The sequence below is a fragment of the Podarcis tiliguerta genome (genome assembly GCF_965153285.1).
Source record: "Podarcis tiliguerta genome assembly, chromosome: 8".
Taxonomy (NCBI): domain Eukaryota; kingdom Metazoa; phylum Chordata; class Lepidosauria; order Squamata; family Lacertidae; genus Podarcis; species Podarcis tiliguerta.
In genome coordinates this window covers 71,009,317-71,034,156 of record NC_139541.1, presented here as the reverse complement: position 1 = coordinate 71,034,156, position 24,840 = coordinate 71,009,317, and the positions used below count along the sequence as shown (strand labels likewise).

The following is a 24,840-nucleotide window of genomic DNA, read 5'->3' as shown; positions in this document are numbered from 1 at the left end:
GATTCTTGGGAGGAAGCCTTGGGACTGGGAGAAAGTGTGGTGTAGTGGTTAGTGTTTTAGGCTGAGACCTGGGAGATCGGAGTTCCAGTCCCAACTCGGCCGCAAAGTCCACAGGGTGACACTGGGCTGGTCCCTCTCTCACAGGATTGTGGTGAGGATGGAAGAGGGAGAGGCAGAACTATGTAAAGCGCCTTGCACTTCCCCTGGAAGAAAGGAGGGATATCAATGCAACAAATAAACAACATATTAAGATCTGGGGGGGCCCCCCACTCCACCCCACGGTTGCTACTGCAACTGAGCTGAAAACCCCTGGTTGTCAAACTGGGTCTTTGGGTATAAGAAAAGGGAATCGCCAATCAATTTCGTTCTATCCCCACATGTAGCCACAAACACCGTCAAACCACAAAATGATTTGATACAATATTATTTCTGTGCAGGTTTTTTCTTTTTTCCTTTTATATATAAACAGAATTTCTTCCTACTTTCCAACGATCAAACTCTGAAAGCCAACTTTTTTTCCTTTTTTGATATACCATTTGTTTCCCCCAACCCCCTCGATTTAACCTCTCTTCATCTCTTCCTCCTCACATTCACAGAGGGTTGGAGCAAGACTGATATTTGGGTACAAACATTACCACAAATCCAGTTACAATCCTGGACATATGTAATTTTTTTCTCCAGGAGGGCTGGTATATAGAGATATAAAATGAAACAAAACAAAAAATCAAACCTAAGGAACTTGCTATTACAATAATAATATTTTATAATTTTTAGGAACCATTTATCTTCTTTTCTTAAAAAAAATTCTGTGTGAAAGCAGGGGGGCGGGGTAGGAAACCCAAACAAAATATAGGAGATTGCTTCTTTTCTTTAAAAAAAAAAAATCCATCTCCTGATTATTATTATTTTCTTAACCTGAAATCTAAAACACTGCTGAAGTTTAATTAAAAAATTATATAATATCAAAAAACACACACAAAAGCAACCCTGTTGTCAAGTCAATCCACCACTAAAAAAACCCCTCTTTCTAATGGCCTGGGTTTCAGCTATCATACAAACACCGTACCTCTATACAAACGCGCTTGGGAACTAATAAAATAAGAGATTACTTACAAGAAAGAAAGAAGGAAAGAAGGAAGGAAAGAAAGAGAAGGAAGGAAGGAAGTAAAGGGAGGGAGGGAAGGAAGGAAGGAGACAGTAGTAAGATTTAGGACTGAACTCCGCTGTGCCTTAATCATTATTATTTTACAAGTTTTGGAGTGGTGGGAAAACAGAGGGGTAGAGTTAGTGGACATGGCTGGAGAGGCAAAACTGAATTGCAACCTCCCCCTGGTTCATGGCACAAGGCTCCCTCCATAAAATAACCCATTGGCCTGATCGCAAGTCAAATTCCAACTAACCTGGGGTGGGGTGTCTACTTAACCTGCGGATCGTGTCCAAACTGCGTGGGGGGGGGGTCAACCTTACCCGCTCTTGGGCTAGCAGCCAAACCTGAGAAACCCAAACCCCTACTCTTTTTTCCCCCCATGGCCAAATCAACACAATGGGTTCGCCCTCAGGGAGGCTTCGAACCGGCAAGACGGTCAGAAGAAAGAAGACAGAATCCGATAGCTTTTGAAACAGCCCATCTCGGAGGAGGGGGGAATGTCCCCACCCCACAGATCCAGTGGGGGAAAGGGGAGGCAAGTGGAAACTGGCTAACCTGTGTTAAAAATCTACTATAAAAAAATGCATCTTTTTTCTGTTTAATCTTAACGTATCCTAAGGAGAGGAAGGAAGTCAGGAGGGGAAGACGACAGGAAGTGAGATTGGGGGGAGAAGGCTGGCGTGGCTGGGCTGACGAGCCCCTTGATCAGACTCTTCCACCCCCCACTCCCCGGATTTTTTGCCGCTCCCCTCGGTTTACCCCCAACGCGAGGGGAAGGGAGGCAACGTTCATTCAGAGCAGAGGGGGTTCTCTGTACAAAAGGATGAGTAGAACTGGAGGCTGAGATCCGGTGTAAAGAGGCAGTGGCAAAGTGGGCAGCTGGGGGGGCGCTACTGCCCAGGGGCATCTCCCACAATCTCGATCCCGTGTTGCTGCAGCTGTGCTCTGAGAAGGGCGTTTTCGTTCTTCAGCTCCTCGATCTGTGGGGCGGGGGGAAGAGATAAGAGAGGTAATTGTGTGTTTTTTTTAAAAAAAATGTTTATACAGTGGTACCTTGGTTCTCAGGGATGCAGGTGGCGCTGTGGGTTAAACAACAGAGCCTAGGACTTGCTGATCAGAAGGTCAGTGGTTCGATCCCCACGACGGGGTGAGCTCCCGTTGCTAAGTCCCTGCTCCTGCCAACCTAGCAGTTTGAAAGCACGTCAAAGTGCAAGTAGATAAATAGGTACCGCTCCGGCGGGAAGGTAAACGCCGTTTTAGTGCACTGCTCTGGTTCGCCAGAGGCGGCCTAGTCATGCTGGCCACATGACCCGGAAGCTGTACGCCGGCTCCCTCGGCCAATAAAGCAAGAGTCGGTCACGACTGGACCTAAGGGTCAGGGGTCCCTTTACCTCTACTTTTACCTTGGTTCTCAAACAACTTGGAACCCAAACACTGCAAACCCGGAAGTAAATGTTCTGGTTTGCAAACTTTCTTCGGAAGCGGAACGTGCTCCGTTTTGAGTTTTGCGCTTCTGATCTGAGTGCCACACTTCCGTTTTGAGTGTTACGCTGAGGTCTGTCTGTTTTTGCTATTTATTTTGTGTGTTTGCTGCTCTTTTTGTTTTGTTTTTGTGTGGAACCCAGTTCAGCTACTGATTGACTGGTTGTGTGACTGCAGTGCACTGCTTATTGCTTTCATTTTATGGACCAACGGTCTCGTTAGATAGCAAAATTCATGTTAAACTGCTCTTTTCGGGGTTGTCTTTAAAAGTCTGGAACGGATTAATCCATTTTGCATGACTTTCTATGGGAGAGCGAACCTTGGTTTTGGAACGCTTTGGTTTTCGAACCGACTTTCGGAACAGATTAAGTTTGAGAACCACTGTATACCACTTTCCCCCTCCAAGGAGGTCATGTCAAGGTGGTGCGCATCGCGTTCCCCATGTTATCATCACAACAACCCTGTGAGGTAGGGTAGGCCATCTCAGCAATTGTTACTGGGGAGGGCAGGTTTGGAGGGCTCAGGTACCTGTTGCCGTAGCAAGTCGTTGTCCATCTGCAGCCGCTCAGCTTCTTTGAAAGTCTCTTGCATGTGCTGGTTCGTCTGGCGCAGTTCACGGATGTAGTCGCAGGCTTTAGACAGAATGCCTCCTTTGCTCTGTGGGGACACACAGAACACATTTCCTAAATGCCATGCCATGCTCAGAACAGGTAAAATTGCTCGCTGCAATAGAATCTGACAGCTCGGGGGTGGGGGGGGAGACAGAGGGCATTACACCCCCTCAAACAGCCTCTCCCAATATAAACTGTCCCAAGAATGAGCCTGCCACCCGCAGCAGTAGCCAGCAACTCCTCCCAAACCAACAACCCTCCCGGCATTCATGTCCTGCTCAGAAGTTGCCCTCACCGCCCCCGTCTTGCTGTTGTCTGTATTGCAGTCTGGAATGATTTTCGACAGCTGGACAATCCAGTTGTTGATTTTGTCACGCCTCCTCCGTTCAACTAGAGAGGGGGAGGCAAAGAGAAAACAGGGAACTGGTTAGACAAGGGAACTTTTTCTAAAAACCAAACAGTGATACCTTGGTTCTCAAACAACTTGGCACCCAAACACTGCAAACCCGGAAGTGTCCCGGTTTGCGAACTTTCATCGGAATTCGAACGTGCTCCGTTTTGAGTGTTAAACTTCCATTTTGAGTGCCATGCTTCTGTTTTGAGTGTTACGCTGAGATCTGTCTTTTTTTGCTATTAATGTTGCTTTTTTGTGCGACTGCGTGGAACCCATTTCAGCTACTGATTGATTGTGTGACTGCAGTACCTTGTTTACTGCTTTCATTTTATGGATCAATGGTTTCGTTAGAGAGTAAAATTCATGTTAAATTGCTGTTTTAGGGATTGTTTTTTTAAAAGTCTGGAATGGGTTAACCCATTTTGCACTACTTTCTATGGGAAAGCACGCTTTGGTTTTGCAAAGCTTTGGTTTTGGAACAGACTACCAGAATGGATTGAGTTTGAGAACCAAGGCACCACAGTGCCTTTTTGGCATCATTGCCACCCCACCCCTAATAAATAAAGCAGGGGCCACAGCAAATCACCCGACCCAATCTGCTCATTCAAAGGAGAAGAGAGCTTTGAAAGTGCACCTTGGGGCAGCTGAAATCCAACCTTACAACACATCCAAAATTATTATAATTATTAAGCCACAAGCCACAGCTGGGCTGCAGGCTACTAGGTTCCCCACCGCCAGGTGAAACACCTGAGCAATCTCCCCTGAGTTGGGGATGATGCTGGTCTACTATGTCCATCATTCCTGACCCTTGGGCAATATTGGTAGGGGCTGGTGAAAGCTGTAGACCGAAGCCTATGGAGGGTACCAGATTGGTTGGGGTGGGAATGGCACCTCCATGAAGAACTGAGCTAACTCAAATCCACCACAGTTATTAGCGGGTGCTTGTGAAGAGCATCAGGCCCTGGTAATCAAGGAAGCGTGGGCGAGGAAAGGCACAGCTTTGATGGGAGGTAAGAAAAACAGGGAGCCGACCCCCTTAAAAGTGCCCTGCTACAAAAAATAAAGCTTTAAACATTCCGGGGGAGGCTGCCGGCAGTGTGGCTGTCCCTGCAAGCACGTAAAAACCCTCTCCTCAGGTTCTGTGGCCCCAGAGGGCAAGAAATCCCAGAACGTTTTGAATGTGGTGTTTGATTTTTATTTTTTTAAAGGGATGGTTCAGGCTGTTCAACTGTTCTGCGCACCTTCGTTGTGCTGGGCTCGTCTCCTCTCGTCCCGCGGCGTCCGCGTCCCGTCCATTTTCCTAGGTTGTCAAAGCAAATGCATGGGAGGGGGGGAAATCAGGAGGGGGACAGGGAAGGGTCACAGACCCTGCTCACGTCTCGGAAGCAGAGGTGCCATGATGCGACTATGAAAGGGGCAAGGAAAACGCTCCAAATCTCCCTTCCCATCGGCAGAGCGTGGGCCGTGGGAACAATGCGCCGCCCCTGCCCTTTAAAAGGGGGGCAAACATTCTTTCTGGGGTCTGTTAAGTAGAGCTGCATCCCAAAGTCCCAGCTTCAGTCCTTAGAATCTCCAGTTAAGGCTGGGAGAGACTCTTGCCCCAAATCTGACAGCAGTGCTTCTCAAACTTGGGTCCCCGGCTGCTGGCGGACTACAACTCCCATCATCCCCTGCTCGCTGGGGATGATGGGAGTTGTAGTCCAGGAACAGCTGGACTACAGTTTGAGAAGCACTGTGCTGGATGGACTGACTCAGCGCAACACAGCTTCCAATTCTTAGTTTAGCTTCCTGGCTCCCCTCTTCCTTCCTTGGCCCTTCGGGAACAGCCATCATTGGGGGTCAGGGAGCTAGACAGCCGTGCTCCTGACTCGTCAACCCTCCCTCTTTGTTCCCTTCCCGGAGCCATACATACGGGGAATAGGGGTGGGTTCGGGGGGCGATGGTACGTTGCGTCCCTGTCTGCAGCACGTCCTGCGGGGTCATCATCACGTAGAATTGGCCTACGGGGAGCAACACAGAAGAGAAATTAAGCTTGCTATTTTGAAAGGAAGAGCAAGAGGGAGGGAGGGCCAGCTGTCTGCGGAGAAACCCTAGCCACCCGGGCACCTTCGATTTTAGGACTGGGACGAGCCAGGATCAACTCTCCACTCACATATACATGAACCGTATATGAGCACCCAGTATATGCTGCCTTGAGCTCAATGAAAGGGAGGCGTAGTGAGTGGTTCAGTGTTGGACTAGGGCCTGGGAGATCTGGGTTCGAATCCCCACTCAGCCATGATGCTCACTTAGGGCCAGTCACATTCTCTCGGCCTAACCTACCTCACAGGGTCAAAGAATCGGAGAGTTGGAAGGGACCCCGAGGGTCCTTTTTTCCAACCCCCTGCAATGCAGGAATTGAAATTGAAACGAATTTGAAATACTTTATTGTCACTTGTACAAAATGTATACAGTGAGATTACACGAGCACCCCCCACTCAGCTCTCTTAGTCTTAATTCCCCTCGTTTACGGACATACACCCACCAAACCCGACAGTCAGTTGCCCTGTTGTTATCTTTTCATTCAGCAGCCTAACAGCCCACGGATAGAAGCTGTTCTTTACCCTGTTGGTGCGACTAATCATGCTTCTATATCTTCTGCCTGAGGGCAGGAGATCAAGAAAGTGCCGGCCAGGGTGTGAATCATCCCTGAGAATTTTCCTCACTCTCCTGAGGCAACCTTCTTCTGCTATTTCATCCAGAGGATTCACGGGACAGCCCATAATATCTTGTGCTGCATTCACCACCCTCTGTAGGCACTTCCTATCAGTCGATGTCAAACCAGCGTACCACACCGGGATGCAGTATGAAAGGACACTTTCTGTTGTTGACCGGTAGAAGGAGATCATCAAATGTTGATTGACATCGTTCCTTCGCAATATTCTGAGGAGATGAAGTCTCTGTTGGGCTTTCCTAACCACCTGGGTTGTATTGATTTTCCAAGTAAGGTCTTCACTGAGATAAATCCCTAGGAATTTAAAGGAAGAGACTCTCTCCACACAGCCCTCCCCAATGTACAGTGAGGCTAGTTCTCCTCTCTTCCTCCAAAAGTCCAACACCATCTCCTTTGTCTTGCTGATATTAAGGTGCAAGTTGTTCCGTAGGCACCATGTAGATATTATGTTGGAGAAGAAGAGTTTGGATTTGATATCCCTCTTTATCACTACCCGAAGGAGTCTCAAAGTGGCTAACATTCTCCTTTCCCTTCCTCCCCCACAACAAACACTCTGTGAGGTGAGTGGGGCTGAGAGACTTCAGAGAAGTGTGACTGGCCCGAGGTCACCCAGCAGCTGCATGTGGAGGAGCGGGGAATCGAACCCAGTTCACCAGATTACGAGTCTACTGCGGTTAACCACTACACCACACTGTTGTGTTCTGTTGTGTTGTATTGTGATGTTATTATATATACGAATCTCAACTAAAGCATCCATGACAAAGGACCATCCAACCTCTGTTTAAAATCTCCCCGCTGTCGAACAGCTCTTCCTGTGCTTAGTCAGAATCGCCTTTCTTGTAACATGAAGCCATTGGTTCGCGCCCTGCCCTCCTCCAGAGCAGCAGAAAACAAACTTGCTCCATCTCCCATGTGACAGCCCTTGAGATATTTGAAGATGGCTTCAAATATAGTCATGGCAAGGATAAAGTGAGGAGAGGGAGAGCCTTGTACGACCACCTCAAAAGGTGTTGGGAGTTGTAGGGCGACCCCCTATTCTCCTCAGAGCTACATTCCCTGGATTGTTAAACTCTGGAAATTCTAGCTCGGGGGGGGGGGGAATGGGGTCCTCCTAAAACCTTCTCAGCACTGTTCCCAAATCAGAGTCTTTGTGGGAAGCCACGGCTGTTAAAAGTGGTACAATCCCATTTTAAATGGATGGCGCGGATGGGTCCTGGGTCTGTGGAGATGGCCCCTTTGCAAATTGCCCCTTGTGGACCAGACTTCAGGATCCCACTCCGGAAAGAAGAGGGGAGAGGTGGCTCGGCCCTTCTCACTTCCCTACCTCCGGCCTGCGTCAGCGACTGATCTGTCGTCTGCACCGACACCGCTGTGGCGTCCCCCACCGTGGAGGCAGGGAAGTACGCAAACCGGGCCTCGCCGCTGACAGCGTCTGTGGCCGGGCTCCCGCCATTGCTGAAGGGGTTCTGGATCACAGCCTGGAAAGAAGAGACGGAAGAAAGCTAAAACCATTCATCCGAAGATCTCAGGGTAGGCCGCAGAAAAAACACACCAGCCACACAGGTAATAAAAGCAAGAACAAGAACAAAACAGACACCCCTCTCACAACACATTTACCGTATTTTTCGCTCTATAGGATGCACTTTTCCCCCTCCAAAAATGAAGGGGAAATGTGTGTGCATCCTATGGAGCGAATGAAGGCTTTCGCTGAAGCCTGGAGAGTGAGAGGGGTTGGTGCCAACTGCCACTGCGCTCCCCGGGCTTCAGGCAGCTATCTGCAAGCCTTCTGAGCCCGGCGGGAGTTCCCGCCGGGCTCAGAAGACTTGCGGATAGCTGCCTGTTCTGGGGGCTGGGGAAGCTCGGGCTTCCCCCGTTCCAGCCCCACGGCTAAAAACAAAGCCCCACGCAGCTTCTCCCAGCTGGAGAGGTTGCGCGTGGCTAAAGAGGAAGCCAAGACAACTGTCTCTTTTTTTTTGGTTAGCTGCTTAGATGTTTTCTCTATGACCAAGAGGTATATAAGCATTATGAGATGAAATAATATAAATGCTTTCATAGATGAAAAAATGAACAAATACATCTATACTCTATGGCTGCAATCCACCCCCTCCCCCACAAGAAACCCGCTCCCCGCTACTCTTAATACATACAAGCTCTTTGGAACATTCTGTATGCAAAGTACATGTTACACCACTGATCTAACTTATAACCATAGAAAGCTGCCTTATGCCACACCGGCTATTGGTTTATGTAGCTCAATATTTCTGCACTGACTGGCAGAAGCACTGCTGACTTGGCCCAGTACAGTGATACCTCGGGTTAAGAACTTATTTGTTCTGGAGGTCTGTTCTTAACCTGAAACTGTTCTTAACCTGAGGTACCACTTTAGCTAATGGGGTCTCCCACCGCCGCGCAATTTCTGTTCTCATCCTGAAGCAAAGTTCTTAACCCAAGGTACTATTTTTGGGTTAGCGGAGTCTGTAACCTGAAGCGTCTGTAAACTGAGGTAATACTGTATACCTGATGGAGCGTCTCCACCACCATCATTCGGCCCGGACACTGAGGTCCAGCTCCGAGGGCCTTATGGCGGTTCCCTCACTGCGAGAAGTGAGATTACAGGGAACCAGGCAGAGGGCCTTCTTGGTAGTGGTGCCCGCCCTGTGGAACGCCCTCTCATCAGATGTCAAGGAAATAATAAACCATCTGACTTTTAGAAGACATCTGAAGGCAGCCCTGTTTAGGGAAGTTTTTAACGTTTGATGTTTTATTGTGCTTATTACTTATTATTATTATGGTCTCTCTCATCCCAATCTGGAGATGCCAGGGATTGAACCAGGAAAGCAAAACAGATGTTCTACCACTAAGCCCTGCTAACAATTTCTAGTTGCACTGTTTTAAAGTGCTGATGAGCCACTGAGTACATTCCTTGGGATTATGGGCCAAGGCAGGTGGCTACAGATTTTCGTATAAAAACACAGGCGTGCAGGAAAGGCTTTTTGGTTTGGGGCACTGGGGAGATACCAGTAGCTGCGTCCTGCCACCAGTTGCCGAACTATATCCTAATGCAACTGGGAGAGAGCGCACAAGCCGCAGAACCAGGATTCACTGGGATGCGCCAGGTTTGCACTGCCCTCTTGTGGTCAATGAGGGGGAAATCTTTCCAAAATAATAAAAAGTAGGCCAGTTTCTGGAGAAGTTAAAAGGAATTTCGATTATTTGAGGCAAGTGATAAGGGCTGTCACGTTAAATCTTCACCCAGGAAAGCTAAACACAGGACATACGGAGTCAAGGGGCTGAAGAGGAGGGAGCTGGAAATGTTGGAGAAGCAGAAGGAGGATTTTTGGGGGTGTGAGAAGGAGAAGTATGACACGAGAGATCAGTTCAGCTCTCTGGAGAGGAGAGATCTACAGTGGTACCTCGGGTTAAGTACTTAATTCGTTCTGGAGGTCCGTTCTTAACCTGAAACTGTTCTTAACCTGAGGTACCACTTTAGCTAATGGGGCCTCCTGCTGCCACTGTGCCGCCACTGCGCAATTTCTGTTCTCATCCTGAAGCAAAGTTCTTAACCCGAGGTACTATTTCTGGGTTAGCGGAGTCTGTAACCTGAAGCATCTGTAACCTGAGGTACCACTGTATTCCTCCCCCAGGAACCCACTGCACAGGGAGGGAAAGGGGGAAAAACTTGCACCCCCGATCAAATGCAACCTTCAGCAAATTCCCCCCAAAGAAATGTGGACCTCAACAGACATCAGTTATCCTTATGTAGCCAAAATGGAGGCATGCAGTCACAAGAACAGAGGTTATCAGCCAGCAGGTGAGGAACCCACTGTTTTCAGAAGAACAGCAACCTAATAAAGCACTCCTATCTGTTAATAAGGGATCATCTGTGTCCTATGTTAATGAGCTATCTGACACACACAGCTCTTATTGTGAAGTCTGCTGACTGGAGCAACAACTTGATTGATGGACTGAACTGGATGGAAGGAGTACGCATCCCTAAAAAGCAAGGCATCTGGTGCCGCCTTTGGGCCCCAATAAAGCTTCTCTCTCACCTGAGCAACAGCTTGCTGGCCACTGGTGAAAGCTGCCGTCGAGACCACGCTGACTGCCCCCGTCGCATCTGTCTGTCCATCCAGCTGACTGTCCGTCACCTGAACGACTCTATATGTCACCTGGCAGCGAGGAAGCAAAATAACACGTCAGTCTTCCGGCAGAATTTGACAAGGGGGAAGACAGTCCCACAGAGAAGTCAAATCAAAGCATGTCTGTATTGCGACCATTCTTGGTGTGAAACGAGGGTCCTCAGCTGGAGAAACAGTAAGATGGAGAATGGTATTGAATATAGCATCCCAGAGTATTTCAGTGGTCGATATCCAACTAACAAATCCTGCCAGCGAAAGGATTTACACTTGCGCAACAGTACATCCTCCCTGCTTCCACCACCTTGCCCCCTAAGCCTGTTCTGGGTTCCCCCCAGCCCTCCCGAGTAGACTTGAGGAGGGTGTGGCATGTGAGGTGGGGTGGAGGTTCTGCTGTTCCAGTGGAAATCCTTGCACTGTCGGGACACATAAGTTGGACACTGGCCAAACTAAACGACAGCAAATAATAACAACACACAAATACAATTTCCTAGTTCTTAATGTTATGGCAACATCTGCTAAAATCTCTGGAAGCCAGAGGAGATTTACTCAAGAGGAGAGAAGAAACAGAGCTACAAGCCCTCCAGGAATTCTCCCAGGTGATAATAAATGAAGAAGAACAAGCGTTTCCTCGCGTCAAAACAAGCACAGAATTCTGCACACAGAAAGTTAGTATGTCAGGGAAAGTGGAACCATTGCTTGAGAGCTACCAGGGGTGTGTATGTGGGGGGGGGGGTGTCCCCACCTTTAGTGATGTGGGTTTGTCCCCCATCTTTCGTAACGGTTCTTCTTGGAATGTTACTGAGGCATATAACTGAGACACTTTCATTTCCCAAATTGTGAGAGGCAACAAGGGGATCATCCGTCTTGGGCCTGGTCCTCACCAACAGGGAGGAACTGACTGGCGAATTTGGATATACAGTGGTGCCCCGCAAGACGAATGCCTCGCAAGACGGAAAACCCGCTAGACGAAAGGGTTTTCCGTTTTGGAGGTGTTTCGCAAAACGAATTTGCTATGGGCTTGCTTCGCAAGACGAAAATGTCTTGCGAGTTCCTGCGGGGTTCCCCTTTTTCCCAAGCCGCTAAGCCGCTTAACAGCTGATCGCTAAGCCGCTTAACAGCTGATCGCTAAGCCGCTTAACAGCTGATCGCTAAGCCGCTTAACAGCTGATCACTAAGCCGCTTATCAGCTGATCCACTAAGCCCGCTAAGCCGCTAATAGCCTTTTAGCAGCTAATCCGCTAATCCCTTAAACCTTTAATAGCCACTAATAGCGCTAAGCCGCTAATGGGCTTGCTTCGCAAGACGAAAAAACCGCAAGACGAAGAGACTCGCGGAACGGATTCTTTTCGTCTTGCGAGGCACCACTGTACTGGGAACCTTGGGAGGAAGTGATCATGTCCTTCTGGTCCTCATGATACAGAGGCAAGGGGGGCCTGTCTGTCATGGATGCTTTAGTTGAGATTCCTGCATTGCAGGGGGTTGGACTGTCGGGGTTCCTCCAAACTCTGCAATTTTACGAGTCTGTGATTTGGCTAAACTGGAGTGGAGGGGTTGAGAATAAACGGCTGGAGCTTGCGGGTTTTATAGGGACCCCCCCCCCACTCCAAGAATGTGGGCAATGCTGCGACTAGACATTTGGGGGAATATATTCAATCATGCAATGACACGCACAAACACCCCCGATAATGAAATGGTGCGGTCCTATGAGCGCCACACCATGTGACTCCTCGGAATGTGACGACTGGCCAGTCGGCAGCGGGAAGCCGCCCAGGGGCCAATGCCCTTGCGCCTGAAGCTCTTACCCCTTCCGCCGTACCCACGCAGTTAAAAGCCAAGCTCCCTGACGAGGGTTCTGCTACCTGTCCTCCATTGTTCTCTGTGCGGAACTGGTACTGGATATTATGGTCTGTGAAGGCTGCTTGCTGGACACTGGCGATGGCCACTGCAGTCTGCTCATCCGCATTTGTGCCGTCTCCTGGGAGAGAGAGAAAGGAAATGGATTACTGCCAGCTTTGGGCCACTCCCTAGCGGCACACCAGCCTCATTGACACAGGTGTTGCAGGGGTTCGCCAGCCTTTTGGGGGCTAACAGGCACATTTGTGACCTGGAATGGGCCTTCTCAGTGGTGGCTCCCCAACTGCGGAATGCCATCCCCCTGGCAACATCAGGATTAACCTTTAAGTGCCAAAGGTGTTCCTGTTTACCCAAACATAATTGGGGTCACAGGGTATGATTATATCCCAGCCTGCATCAGTGCTCATCATTTAGTAGGGTGGGTCCTTTTTATGCTATTGAGAGATAAGCACTTTCAGTTCGTTCAGTTAAGGTTCTTTTTATTTTTCTGGTGCAGTTTAAATCTTCTATAGTGTACGATTTTGTACTCATCGCTTCGAGACATTTTTGTGGTAAGAAACAAATCAATCAGAGTTTTGGATGGGACCACAAGGGTCATTTAGTCCAACCCATGAATCTTTTTCCCAATGTGGGGCTCAAACTCCCAACCTTGAGATTATGAGTCTTATGCTCTACTGTCTGAGCTATCCCAGACTTCCTGATAATAATGATATTAATAACATCAGCTGTTGTGGGCATCAACCCTCACGCCACAGCCTATTCTCTTGCCTATAATCAAATGCCTTTTTTGAACCAAACTCGGTGGAGGTGTCACTCTGGCGACTGCGGCTCTGCTTGGTTACTGGGGTGTCCTCCCGCAGGGGAACCCATCAGATTTGGGAGGGGGGGTGCAACAATCCAGGCCACACAACACACTCTTGATCTCAGTCATGTAGTGGGTTTATTTATACAACCTGCCACTCCAGAATTTAAAACCCTGAACTAGTTTCAAGCTCCCTTTCATTTACGTCGTTCTAGAAACCTACATCCTGTCCGCAAAATGTGCCTTAGTGCAGGCTGCTACTTAGCACACAGTCACTACCTTGTGGGAAGGATAGCTATTTTGATAACATTAAATATCCATTAAATATAAACTGTGGAGAATATGAAGGAGCAAAGAGTATGTTCAGGCTGGGCTCATATAACTTCTATGAAGTGACCTCAGACCACCCACCCTCTCAGCTGAACCTACCTCACAGGGTTGTTGTGATGACAAAAGTGTGTTTGTCTGTGCAAGAGAGAGAGAGAGAGAGGAATCTCTGTGTATGCTTCCCTGAACATCTTGAAGGAAGAGGAGGAGGGAATAACAACAGCAAGGTGGTGGTCAACTGAAACCTCTCTGGGGCAGGGACCTTTTATTTCTTGTTCTGTGAAGTGCCAATGAACTAGGACGAACCCTGACGTACAAATGGCAAGAAAGGGTTTGCTTCCCTCCTCTTTCCCTCGCCACACATCTTGTGTATGATGCGTCTGAGTGAAGGACAAGATGCTAGAGGGGCTCTAGGGCTGTGTGGGTCTGCAGGGGGTGGGGGAGATTTGGGGTTCCAGCTGCCAACACACTGCCCCCGTGGGATCCAGACAGGAGGAGGCCAGAGATTCAGCTTTGTTCACAGACAGACATTTCGTACGCCTTACTTATCGGGCGGTGCCCTGGCGGTAGAAATCCCTCCCCGAGCGGGGGCTACAACTTGCTCACGCAGGTTGGCTGGGCATTTTCTGGGCCAGCCCAGGACCCCTCCTCACCTTCCTGAAGCTCAACTCCCTCTTCACCTTCTTGACCTTTCTCGTGGCTGTAACACAAAGGGAGGTGGGAGAGAGAGAGAGAAGAAAAAGAACTGTCAGCTGAAATAGAATCTAAGCCTGCAAAGCTCTAAGCTCTTGGTTTTGTTCCCTTCCAAAAGCTCATTCAGAAGAACGGTAGTCCGCAATCATAGTAAAGGTAAAGGTACCCCTGCCCGTACGGGCCAGTCTTGACAGACTCTAGGGTTGTGCGCCCATCTCACTCAAGAGGCCGGGGGCCAGCGCTGTCCGAAGACACTTCCGGGTCACGTGGCCAGCGTGACATCGCTGCTCTGGCGAGCCAGAGCCGCACATGGAAACGCCGTTTACCTTCCCGCTAGTAAGCGGTCCCTATTTATCTACTTGCACCCAGGGGTGCTTTCGAACTGCTAGGTTGGCAGGCACTGGGACCGAACAGCGGGAGCGCACCCCACCGCGGGGATTCGAACCACCGACCTTTCGATCGGCAAGCCCTAGGCACTGAGGCTTTAACCCACAGCGCCACCCGCGTCCCAGTCCGCAATCATACCATACCTTTATAGCACTATGATAGTACTTTGAACAGTCATGGCTTTCCCCAAAGAAATATGGGGAGTATTCAGAGTGTTTTTAGGAGACCCCACAGAGCTACCCATCCCAAAGTAATTGAAAAATCAACCCCTCTTCGCGGGGAACTCTGAAAATCTTAGCTCTGTGGTTGTGGGAATGCCATGACACCTCCTTATGATTCTTTGGAGAAAGTTGTGACTGTTTAAAGTTGCATGATGCTGCTTTAAATGTCCAGCGCAAATGGGACCAGAGGAAAATGTAGGAGCAAGAATTGTGCTTTTACTCCTGCAAGATTGAATATAACGCCTTTGGCTGTACATGGGGGATGATTCCAAAAAATTCCATGGTTATGTCCCTGTGGAGATGGCAGTACTTAATCGGTGGTTCATGTCCTTCTGGCTTGCACTCTTTATAAAGATTTGAGGAGTGAGGATATCACCCCTCTATTATAGTCCACTCCAGGTTGCCCAACCACTGTTATAGTGTCCTTTGTCTTGGCAGATAAAGATGAGCAGCAAAGGTTGCAAGGTTTTTAGCCAGGGCAATTAAAATAAGACCCATTATTTCACTATTGCCCCAAACCCCCAAAATGCATTTTATATACAGTGGTACCTTGGGTTAAGTACTTAATTCGTTCCGGAGGTCCGTTCTTAACCTGAAACTGTTCTTAACCTGAAGCACTACTTTAGCTAATGGGGCCTCCTGCTGCTGCCGCGCCGCTGGAGCATGATTTCTGTTCTCATCCTGAAGCAAATTTCTTAACCCGAGGTACTATTTCTGGGTTAGCGGAGACTGTAACCTGAAGCGTATGTAACCTGAAACGTATGTAACCCAAGGTACCACTGTAATTGACTTTTTACCTTTATCCTCTGTACACCACATTTTGATTATTGCTATGGCTGGTGGCTGATGCAAATATTCATTCATTCATTCCCAATTGCAGAATAGAATTGCATAAAATAAAAGGAACAGAATTGCATAAAATAAGAGGAATTCTGTGCAGACGAGACCAACTTTCATTTGCACAAGATACTCCAGAATTCCACTGCCCTCCATGCCTGGGCAACAGAATGCCCCTAAAACGCACTCTGCCAAGTTCTTCTCCCACTGATTTAACAGCCCCTGCTTTGCCCAATACAAATATCTCACCGTGCAGAGCCTAGAAACCCAGTCCCGTTCTCTGGAGTGGGCAGCAACACAGCCTCACTTCCTGCTCGCTATCGGTGACAAGGAAGCTTGATATTCAGCCCGCGCATTCCTGAAAGCCAGAGATCCCTGCGCTGATGTCTGCCACGAGGGTTCGGTGTTAATATCCTCTTTTTGCTTTGACGGAGACAGGATAAAGGAAGGCACACACCGCCCGGCCTTGCAGCTACGGTGGCGCTGCAAAGCATTTGGCTATCTTAATTCTTCGCGCTGGCAGAGGGAGATAAGGCTCGTATCTCGGCAGGACGTTGGCGCAGAGCATGAATGGCATTGAGACGCCAAGGAAAGGTGCCCAACGCAGAGACGAAAGGCTGGGTTAAAGAGCTCAAAAGCTTTTCAGAGGATGCCACCTCCATATCCTTCTTAAGGGTTAGAGTTCAGGGTTCTGTTATAGGTATACCATGGACGTGGTCCAGGGAGGTGCTTAGGGGCCAGGGACTCCTAGACCATGGTGTTGTTTTTCCTAGACTCCACCTCCCATCAGGACCCATCAGCATGGCCAACGCTCACTGGAATTTGGAAAGTCAACGAGTGAAACGAAACGGGTCTACATAGTGGCAGACTCGAGATGGAAGTGTGCGGTGGGCCTTCCTAGGAAGGGAGTGCGAAAACAGTAGTAGGGAACCTGCGACCCTCCAGATCCCATCATCCCCAACCACAGGGACGATCATGACTGCCAGGATCTTGCTGGGATGCCAGAGAGGGCAGAGTCCAGGCCAGGACTAGCCAACAGGGCGCCCTTCAGACACCAACTTCCATCAGTGGTGAAGGACAATGGAGTTGAAAACCAACGACATCTGGAGGGTCAAGCTTGCAGGATCCATGCTAGCAGGACCAGTGGTCAAGGAACTGTTATCCCAAAACAGCTGGGGACCCAAGTTTGGGAAACTCTGCTCTAAACCCCGGGTGAAGGGTAGCCAATGTGGTACCTTCCAGATATTGTGGACTACAGCGCCCATCATCCCTGGCCACTGACCAGGGCAGATGGGAGTTGGATTCTGCAATGCCTGGAAGCCACCATGGTAGCTAGTCCCAGCCCAGACTCTACCATGGAGAACGTCCTTTCTGGCAGCCCAGGAATGCAGCTCAGATGGACAACCAAGGAGATTCTCAAGGGACAGATGGGTACTCTTGCTCTCAGATCCCAAGATGCTCTTAGAATGATAGAATTGTGGGGTTGGAAGGGACCCGAGGGTCATCTAGTATGAATCCCTGCAATCCAGGAATTCTGCCCACAACCATCCCATGGTGGGCTCAAACCATCAACCTTCTGGTTAACAGCCAAACACATTGACCCATTGCACCACAGAGGGGTCACCAGCAGAGCAGGGCAAGGGCAACAGTTAAATCCCCTTCCTCCTGGAATCATAATCACCAGGCACCCAGCTATTGTAAGCTGCTTGTAGAGAAAGCCCAAGACCTGAGGCAAAATGGGTAGGAGATATTTTCTCCACTTGTTTGGTGAGAAACTAGCCTAGCTCATGCCTTTCAGTGTTTCTAGCCAATGAACAAAGCCACACCAATGACTGACATTTTATTAAAAGATCTAGCCCAGCGGTTCTCAACCTGTGGGTCCCCAGATGTTGTTGGACTACAACTTCCATCATCCCTGAGCTCTGGCCTTGCTAGCTAGGGGTGATGGGAGTTGTAGTTCAACAACATCTGGGGACCCACAGGTTGTGAAAGGCTGATCTAGACAATAAAGAGGAGTGACACATCCATTGCCCGAATACAAAACTTCTTGGTACATTCAAAAACCTTTTATTTTGGTTCTTCGCCACTGGAGAAGTGATTTGCTGCTAACCAACCCCCTGCCGCCCCAAAACTCCAACTATTATGATATCCAGGAATTCAGTGTAGGTGTTGCAGTGTTGCTACAATGGGTAGCAGGAAAGGCAGGAGTTCTTTTTAATTCTAATTTCCCCACCTGAGCAGGATGCTGGACCACTCGCCTGATCCAGCAGGCTCTTCACCTGTCCCCCAATTTGCATCCCTCTAGATGTTGCTGGACCATAACTCCCATCACGCCTGCAAGGGCTGTTGGGAACTGAGAGTTTGGCAGCCACCATCCTGGAGAAGCTGTCCTGCATTGCAGGGGTTGGACTAGATGACCCCTGGGTCCCTCTTCCAACTCTACAATTCTGTGGTTCTATGAGTCATTTGAGCTTCACTGAGACATCATGGCACCTGGGCCTCTATTCCGTCACCCACCCCTACCCCTGGGGGACCCTGCCTTTCCACTTCTTCCCATCCCCAATATACTCAGCTGAAAGCATGTAGGGCACACTAGACGCAAGGGTGGTTTTTTAAAATAATAATAAAAAAGGATGACTAGAACAGACAGAAAATAGATGGAGCCCTTCGTTTTATTACTGCCTGGTACATAACAGGGTTCTAATTATTCTCACCTCCTGTGGGGATAGCAGCTGAGTTTGGGGAGGTGGCCGGGTTGGGGGGCGGGAGGAGAAGCAATCCTTGTGGATAAGATGTGGGAACTTGAGTACAGAAGAGAGAATGGCACTTACGGGAGGTCTCAATAAAATTGGGTTTATGTGACTGGCACGCACTTCTGGGAAGACCGCTGATGCAGAGATGACATTGATGTCAAGGTCATCTTGACTAGCCATGGAAAGTCAGAGACCAGATGCTGGGGGCAAACCACAGGGATTGTTCTCTGTCTGCCCTGCATCAGGATTGACCCTCTAGGTGCCCTTGGACTGCAGCTCGAAGCTGCCTGGTGCTGTCCAGGGCTGTAGCTAGGGGGTGGTGAGGTGGGCCCCCACCAGGGAGGCAAGTGATGGCCCCCCCCAAAAAAAAAATTGGCTAAAAATATGTCCATAAATATAAATATTGATTATTGCCTCATAAGAAATATTTTTAAATAGAGGCTAAATTGAATGGGTGTAGGGACGGGGGTTTTGAGGACCCGCTGTGGGTAAAAGCCTCAGCGCCTAGGACTTGCCGATCGAAAGGTTGGCGGTTCGAATCCCCGCGGCGGGGTTTGCTCCCGTCATTCTGTCCCAGCGCCTGCCAACCTAGCAGTTCGAAAGCACCTTCGGGTGCAAGTAGATAAATAGGGACCGCTTACTAGCGGGAAGGTAAACAGCGTTCCGTGTGCTGCGCTGGCTCGCCAGATGCAGCTTGTCACACTGGCCACGTGACCCGGAAGTGTCTTCGGACAGCGCTGGCTCCCGGCCTCTAGAATGAGATGAGCGCACAACCCTAGAGTCTGTCAAGACTGGCCCGTACGGGCAGGGGTACCTTTTAGGGACGGGGGTTGGAGGAGAGGCAGAAAGAAGAGCTAATTTGTCTGTGGCTAGGGGGCGCGCGATCTCGACGGTTCTGCCAGGGGCGCAAGATCACCTAGCTATGGCTCTGGCGCTGTCTAGAGTGCCACAGCCAGGTACGTTCGTCTGGGCCTACAAAGGGGTCCATCAGGTAAGATTTTGCCCAGAGGCCCCCCCCCCAATCTGGCCAACCCCTCGCCAATACGCTGAGTGCTAGAACTCGCAAGACTCTTCATCTCCACCTCCCTTTACTGCCTCCTCGATCTCATAAGCGCAGTCCCTCTGCTTGCTTTCATGGCCTTTTCTGGGGAAGGGACAGCCCTGGGGAAAGGGGACAGGTCAGTGGCAGAGCACATATTCTCCATGCAAACGGTCCCAAGCTCAATCCCTGGCCTCCCCAGATACTTTTAAGTGGAGAGAACGCCTGCCTAAAACCCAAGAGCTGCTGCCAGTCAGTGTGGAGCAGATATGCTTCTCAGACGCATTCCACTCTCTATGTGCCATTCCAGGCATTGCTGGATCCCAAGGGCCCATTCCAGCCAGGAAAGAACACCTATGGAGGGTGCAAAGTAGGGCTCGTGAGAAGGGTAGAGTCCCGAAGAGGGCTGGAAGGAGGCATTTTCCCTCCCCACCAAGGCCTGAGGCGTCCCCACCCCTGACACTACATAAGCAGCTTCCAATGGTTCTCCTGGCATCACCAACAATCACATGAGATAACTCTGGCATCTCCCATCAAGTCATGCTTCTCTCTGTTCACAACAGAGCCCACCCCTGCATAGGAGCTTTCTCTCTCCTTATTTAAACCCCGGCAAATGCCCCCAATCAATTCCGGGAGTTTAAGAAGGGGAAGGGGAAGGGGAAGGGGAAGAAGAATCTGGGGTAGCAAACCCTATTACGATTTCTCTTATATCTCACCAACAGGGCTAGGCCTCACCACTGTTGACAGCGTCTAAGAGATGCCTGCCTGTCTGTTCACCTTCCACCGCTGCCAAGAGCTGAGGAAGCACAGAGGTGGCTAACTTGAGTCCCTCCAGGTAATGGTGGGAGTCTCAAATCCCAGCAGCCTCAGCCAACGTGACCAGTGGTCAAGGGTGATGGGAGCCTGAGCAACATCTGCACACAGCTGTCAACACTCTGGGGTCTAGGAGTGGCTAACAGTGTGATTTTTGAGCCTGAAAGTCAGTACAGTCATACCTCGGGTTACAGACAGGTTTTGGTGGTCATGCATGCGCAGAAGCACCAAACTGCAACCTGCGCATGCGGAAACGCACACACCATGTACACACACCATCAGCCTTACAAATCACCACAAAAATGACAAATCTGCAAATACACACGCCTGACACGGGAGCAAGAAGCACCCTGCCCCTCTTTCTCTAGCCCAACTATTCACTTGCGTGAAGTTCCGTGGATCACCTACATGTAATTCCTGGTCACCTATGGCAACCACCCTAGTATTTGGCTGAATTATTTCATGTTATAGCTTTAAAAAAAAATCTTACTCTTACTTCAAGGCTTAGGGAAGTTAATGCCGTGCTTCCCCACTCCACTCTTATCCTCTTCACTGTGCCTTGGGGTGGATTGAGTAGACCAAAAGGGACTGGCCCAAAGGTCACTCAGTGAATTTTGCGACTGAGCAATGATCTGAGCCCAGGTGTCTCTCCAGGTCCAGTCTAACGTCCCGAACAACAAACTCAGAAAAGCCGCTTTTCCTCAAGGAAGCTGTTATCCTGCCGGCCTCTGTGCATCTTTCCCCCGGTGGTCCCCCCACCTCGACACAATAATGTCTGAACGCACATGATGCAGCAAATATTGCTGAAAGCCTGTGCATGGATGGGGGCGAAAGGTCCAGAAAACTCTATACATACAGAGAGAGGGCGTGTGTTCTACTGAAGGAAAGCTCTCTGGGAAGAAGTCATGGGTGATATCAGGCAAATCAACACATTACATCAGGGATAGGGAGGTGAAGAATAGCAACCAATCTATACAGGTCCATTTTAAAACAAGTTGTTGAGTATTCTGGGGGGAACATCTCCCCCACCCAAAAAATGTTTTGGTGCTTTTCTTGGATTTACTAAGCATTAAAAAATACTAATACAGAGGACGTTCAGGTTCCAAACGTGATCCATGCGGGATGCATGTTTGCAACCTGCAGCGGCACGTCTGCGCACACACGGGTTGCGATTTGGCGTTTCTGCGCATGCACGACCCCCAAAACCCGGAAGTAACCTGTTCCGCTACTTCCGGGTTTTGGCGGGTCTGTAACCCGGAAAAACGCAACCTGAAGCATCTGTAACCCAAGGTATGACTGTAATAATCACCCTACTTGCCATATGTCCGGGTTTTTCTGGACATGTTGCCGTTTCAGCAAAAATCTGCCCAGAATCAGTGGTTCTCAACCTGTGGGTCCCCAGATGTTGTTGGACTACAACTCCCATCTGTAGTTCAACAACATCTGGGGACCCACAGGTTGAGAAAGGCTGGCCCAGATGCCATTCTGCAGCCCGATTCCCAGATGTGTGCAGAAAAACCTGGATGTATGATGGCAGCCCTAAATAAGGCTGATCTGCACGTGCAGTAGATCAGCAAAGATTTCCAACTCCCAATGGTTTAACAATAGCAACAACAACAAACTAGGCAGAAGAAATGAAGAGAGCTTGGATTCCCAGGGTTCATTCAGCGGACCACTCCTTTCTATATGAACCCTCTCCTCGCACAGTCCCAACAATCAGCTAGGGACTCTACCTTTTACCCTCCCAAATGCGTTCACCCAGGAGGCAAATTCCAGGATGCTAATGTAACCGCCCTTGTTTCTCTGTGAAACAACCCAGTCTTGCAAATCGGATTCACAAATATTACTGCCTACAGTAGCTCTTACCAGCCTAACACATAGCTCATGTTAGTCATTTGTGGCATACCCATGGTTAAGCCCCCCTCTCTTCTAAATTATGGAACTTTCACTGCCTGGTCACCTGGAATCCAGTTTTGTTCACCATAGGCGAGCGGAGCCATGGGAGGGGAGTGTCAAGGCACAGCACAATTCTGCACTGGCTGTTCTGCCCAACTGCCACAGAGTAGACGGCCCTCCTTGAAGCAGAACTGCAACCCGGAAGGAAACAAAGACTATTCCTAGGGTGGCCGTCCTCAACCTGGTGCCCCTCCAGATGTTTAGGTCTACAACTCCCATCAGCACCAGGCAGCATGGTCAATGATCAGGGAAGATGGCAGCTGCAGTCCCCACAAGCACAGGAGGTCACCAAGTTGGGGGAGGTTGTCCTAACATAGACCGCAATGCACTGCAGTATTTTTGGATTTCCCACCAGGTGTGTATCTTTCTCAAGGAAACACAGCAGCCAATCCCAGTTCTCCAATAATGTATGCACCATGCACGACCGCATGTCATAGGTGCTCACTTGATGAACATTAGGTGTTCACACAACACCCCCAGAAACAGCAGCGGATCAAGTGGTGTTTGGTCCTCTGTTTTGCTAAGCCCGCCAGGCCTTTTTCTTACTTTGTTCCATCCTTCTACTGAGGCAAGGCTGGGGAACATCAGACCCCTGGGCTGCTGTGATGGAGGACTCCCAGCACCCCTCTCTCCAGCAGTCACGGTCCCATTAGCCCTCACTGGGGATGGTGGGTGCTGCAGCCCAAAGCAAGCCTACACATTCCCCATGCCTGCACTGAGGAGCTGGGGTAGGAGAATGAGGAATGCAATGTGTACACTCCCCCCCCCCCCATTTTAATCCTAACAAACCTGTGATGTAGGGTTAGGCAGCAAGAGCACCTGGGGGTGTCAATGTCGGAATTTAACCCCGAGTCTCTAACCACTACAACACACTGCTGGACTCTCAGCTTAACACCCTTTCCCCACCCCCATCACTCCCTCTCCTTTGCAGCCCCACAATCGCACCCCCACTTTTTCTGATCACCCTGGCAGCCTCCTCCCTGCTCAGAGTCACTTACCCCCGTTCCCAGCCCTTACCTGCCAATCAGTGTTTTGTGTCCGCCCTCCCCCCACCAAAACATTGAATGCTTTCCCCACCCCAACCCCTCTCCAAATGCACACAAACCCAAGATTTATCTTCCCCTTCCCCAGCCCTCCAGACAATGCATTTCAGATCTTAGACGGTGCGTGTGCGAGTGTGGGGCTTTTTTTGGGGGGGGTGTCCCGTTGCTTCTCACCCTACAATGGCACGGAGTCCTCCTGATCACAACCTCTCTCTCTCCACACACACACACTTTCCCTTTTATTCCAGACACCCAGTTCTCAGACCCAGGTCACGTCCCCTGGAATTGCCGTGTCCCCCCCACCCTCGTCCCACTTCCCCCGTCCCGGAGAGCCTAAGCTCTGCCTCGTCCTCCATTTTGTTCTCCCCCACTCTCTCTGCGCCGCTGCTGCTGCCGCCGCAGGAGGATCATGGCTGGTTCCCTCTCCCCTCCCCCACCCTCGCTAGGCCCGAGAAGAGAGGGAAGGCTGGGTGCCGTAGCCCCCCCGCCCTGCTAAATGGGGGTGTCGTGGGATCTTTCCCCCTTACCTGGATGCAGCGGAGGCGGTGGCTGTGTCCAGGCCGGGATCCAGCATGTCCATGGGGGGAGAAGGGAAGGGGGGGAAAGGGAGGGGGGAGGGAGAGGGGGTGGGGGAAAGACCCCCGCAGCACCAGGGGGAGAAGGGGGCGGGAGGGGAGGAGGGAGGGGACGAAGTTTAAATCTCACGCCGGATGGAGGTAGAGGGGACGCGGAGGAGACACGGGAGCCGAGGCGCTGATCACGGGGACAAACACTCGGGTCATGTGAGGAGGAAAGAGAGCGAGAGATTCTCTCTCTCTCCCCTCCTTCCCCAGCTGGGAGCCCGGGACACGTGAGGGGGGAAGAGACGGGAGAGCGTGGGAGCCGGAGGATGCGGATTGAAAGAAAGGGGGAAAGGGCGGAAAAGGAGAGGAGCTGCTGCTGCTGCTGCTGCCGATCGAACGTCCGCGGCCTGCTTTGGAACGTCGGCGAACAAGCAGCGGATGGAACGTTGCAACAATCCGGAGAGGGAGAGGGAGGAGGGGGAGGGGATAGAACGCTGCGACGATCCGGGGCGGGGGAAGAAAGAGGCGGCGGCGGCAGCGGTGGAGGAGGGGTGGAATAGAACGTTGCAAACAAGCCGCCGCGGCGGATAGAGCGTTGCGGGGTTCGATCGAACGTTGCGGCAGCGTGGGAAGGCGGCGGGGTGTGTGGGGAAGCGTTCTTTGTTGTTTTAGAACGTTGGGCGATTGCAGGGGAATGTTGCACCGGCGGAGCTGCAAGAAAGGGATCGCGCGCGGGGGGTGGGGGGAGTAAGACGGTATCTACGCGCGATCGGATACTTTTAAGATCGTAACCCCCCAGCTATTGCGGTCTCCAGGGCGCATGCGTACATGCTAGAGGCAGCTGGGGTGTGCTTGGGACAAGAGTGGTGACAGCTCAAACGGTAGAAGGAGCCCCTTGAATACTACTTGACTGGCGGGGCGGATGTGGGGCGGGAGAGAGAGCAGATAGGAGCCCGGTTCGGTGAACCGCTTAGCTGCGCCTGCAAGGCTGCCATCTCAAGCGCGGTTTTCTAAGAATCAAGGGCCATTGTACTCGATAAGACTTAAGGAGTAAACAAGCGAAGTC

At 50.4% G+C, this 24,840-nt stretch overlaps 1 protein-coding gene across 2 annotated transcripts; it reads right to left on the bottom strand.

Moving 5' to 3' along the window:
• Nucleotides 1-407: 407 nt before the first annotated feature.
• USF2 (upstream transcription factor 2, c-fos interacting) lies at nucleotides 408-24,240 on the bottom strand. Of its 2 annotated transcripts, none has more exons than XM_083455863.1 (10): nucleotides 23,739-24,240; nucleotides 14,123-14,169; nucleotides 12,289-12,461; nucleotides 10,397-10,516; nucleotides 7,672-7,825; nucleotides 5,547-5,634; nucleotides 4,876-4,934; nucleotides 3,536-3,630; nucleotides 3,158-3,286; nucleotides 408-2,127 (listed from the first exon to the last, which is right to left on the bottom strand). In XM_083455863.1, the coding sequence occupies exons 1-10, from the start codon at nucleotides 23,789-23,791 to the stop codon at nucleotides 2,038-2,040; spliced, it is 1,008 nt and encodes a 335-aa protein (XP_083311989.1). In that variant the 5' UTR covers nucleotides 23,792-24,240; the 3' UTR covers nucleotides 408-2,037. The 2 variants fall into 2 exon arrangements, with proteins under 2 accessions (XP_083311989.1, XP_083311990.1); XM_083455864.1 differs by having other exon boundaries at nucleotides 12,346-12,461; nucleotides 23,739-24,236.
• Nucleotides 24,241-24,840: the final 600 nt, after the last annotated feature.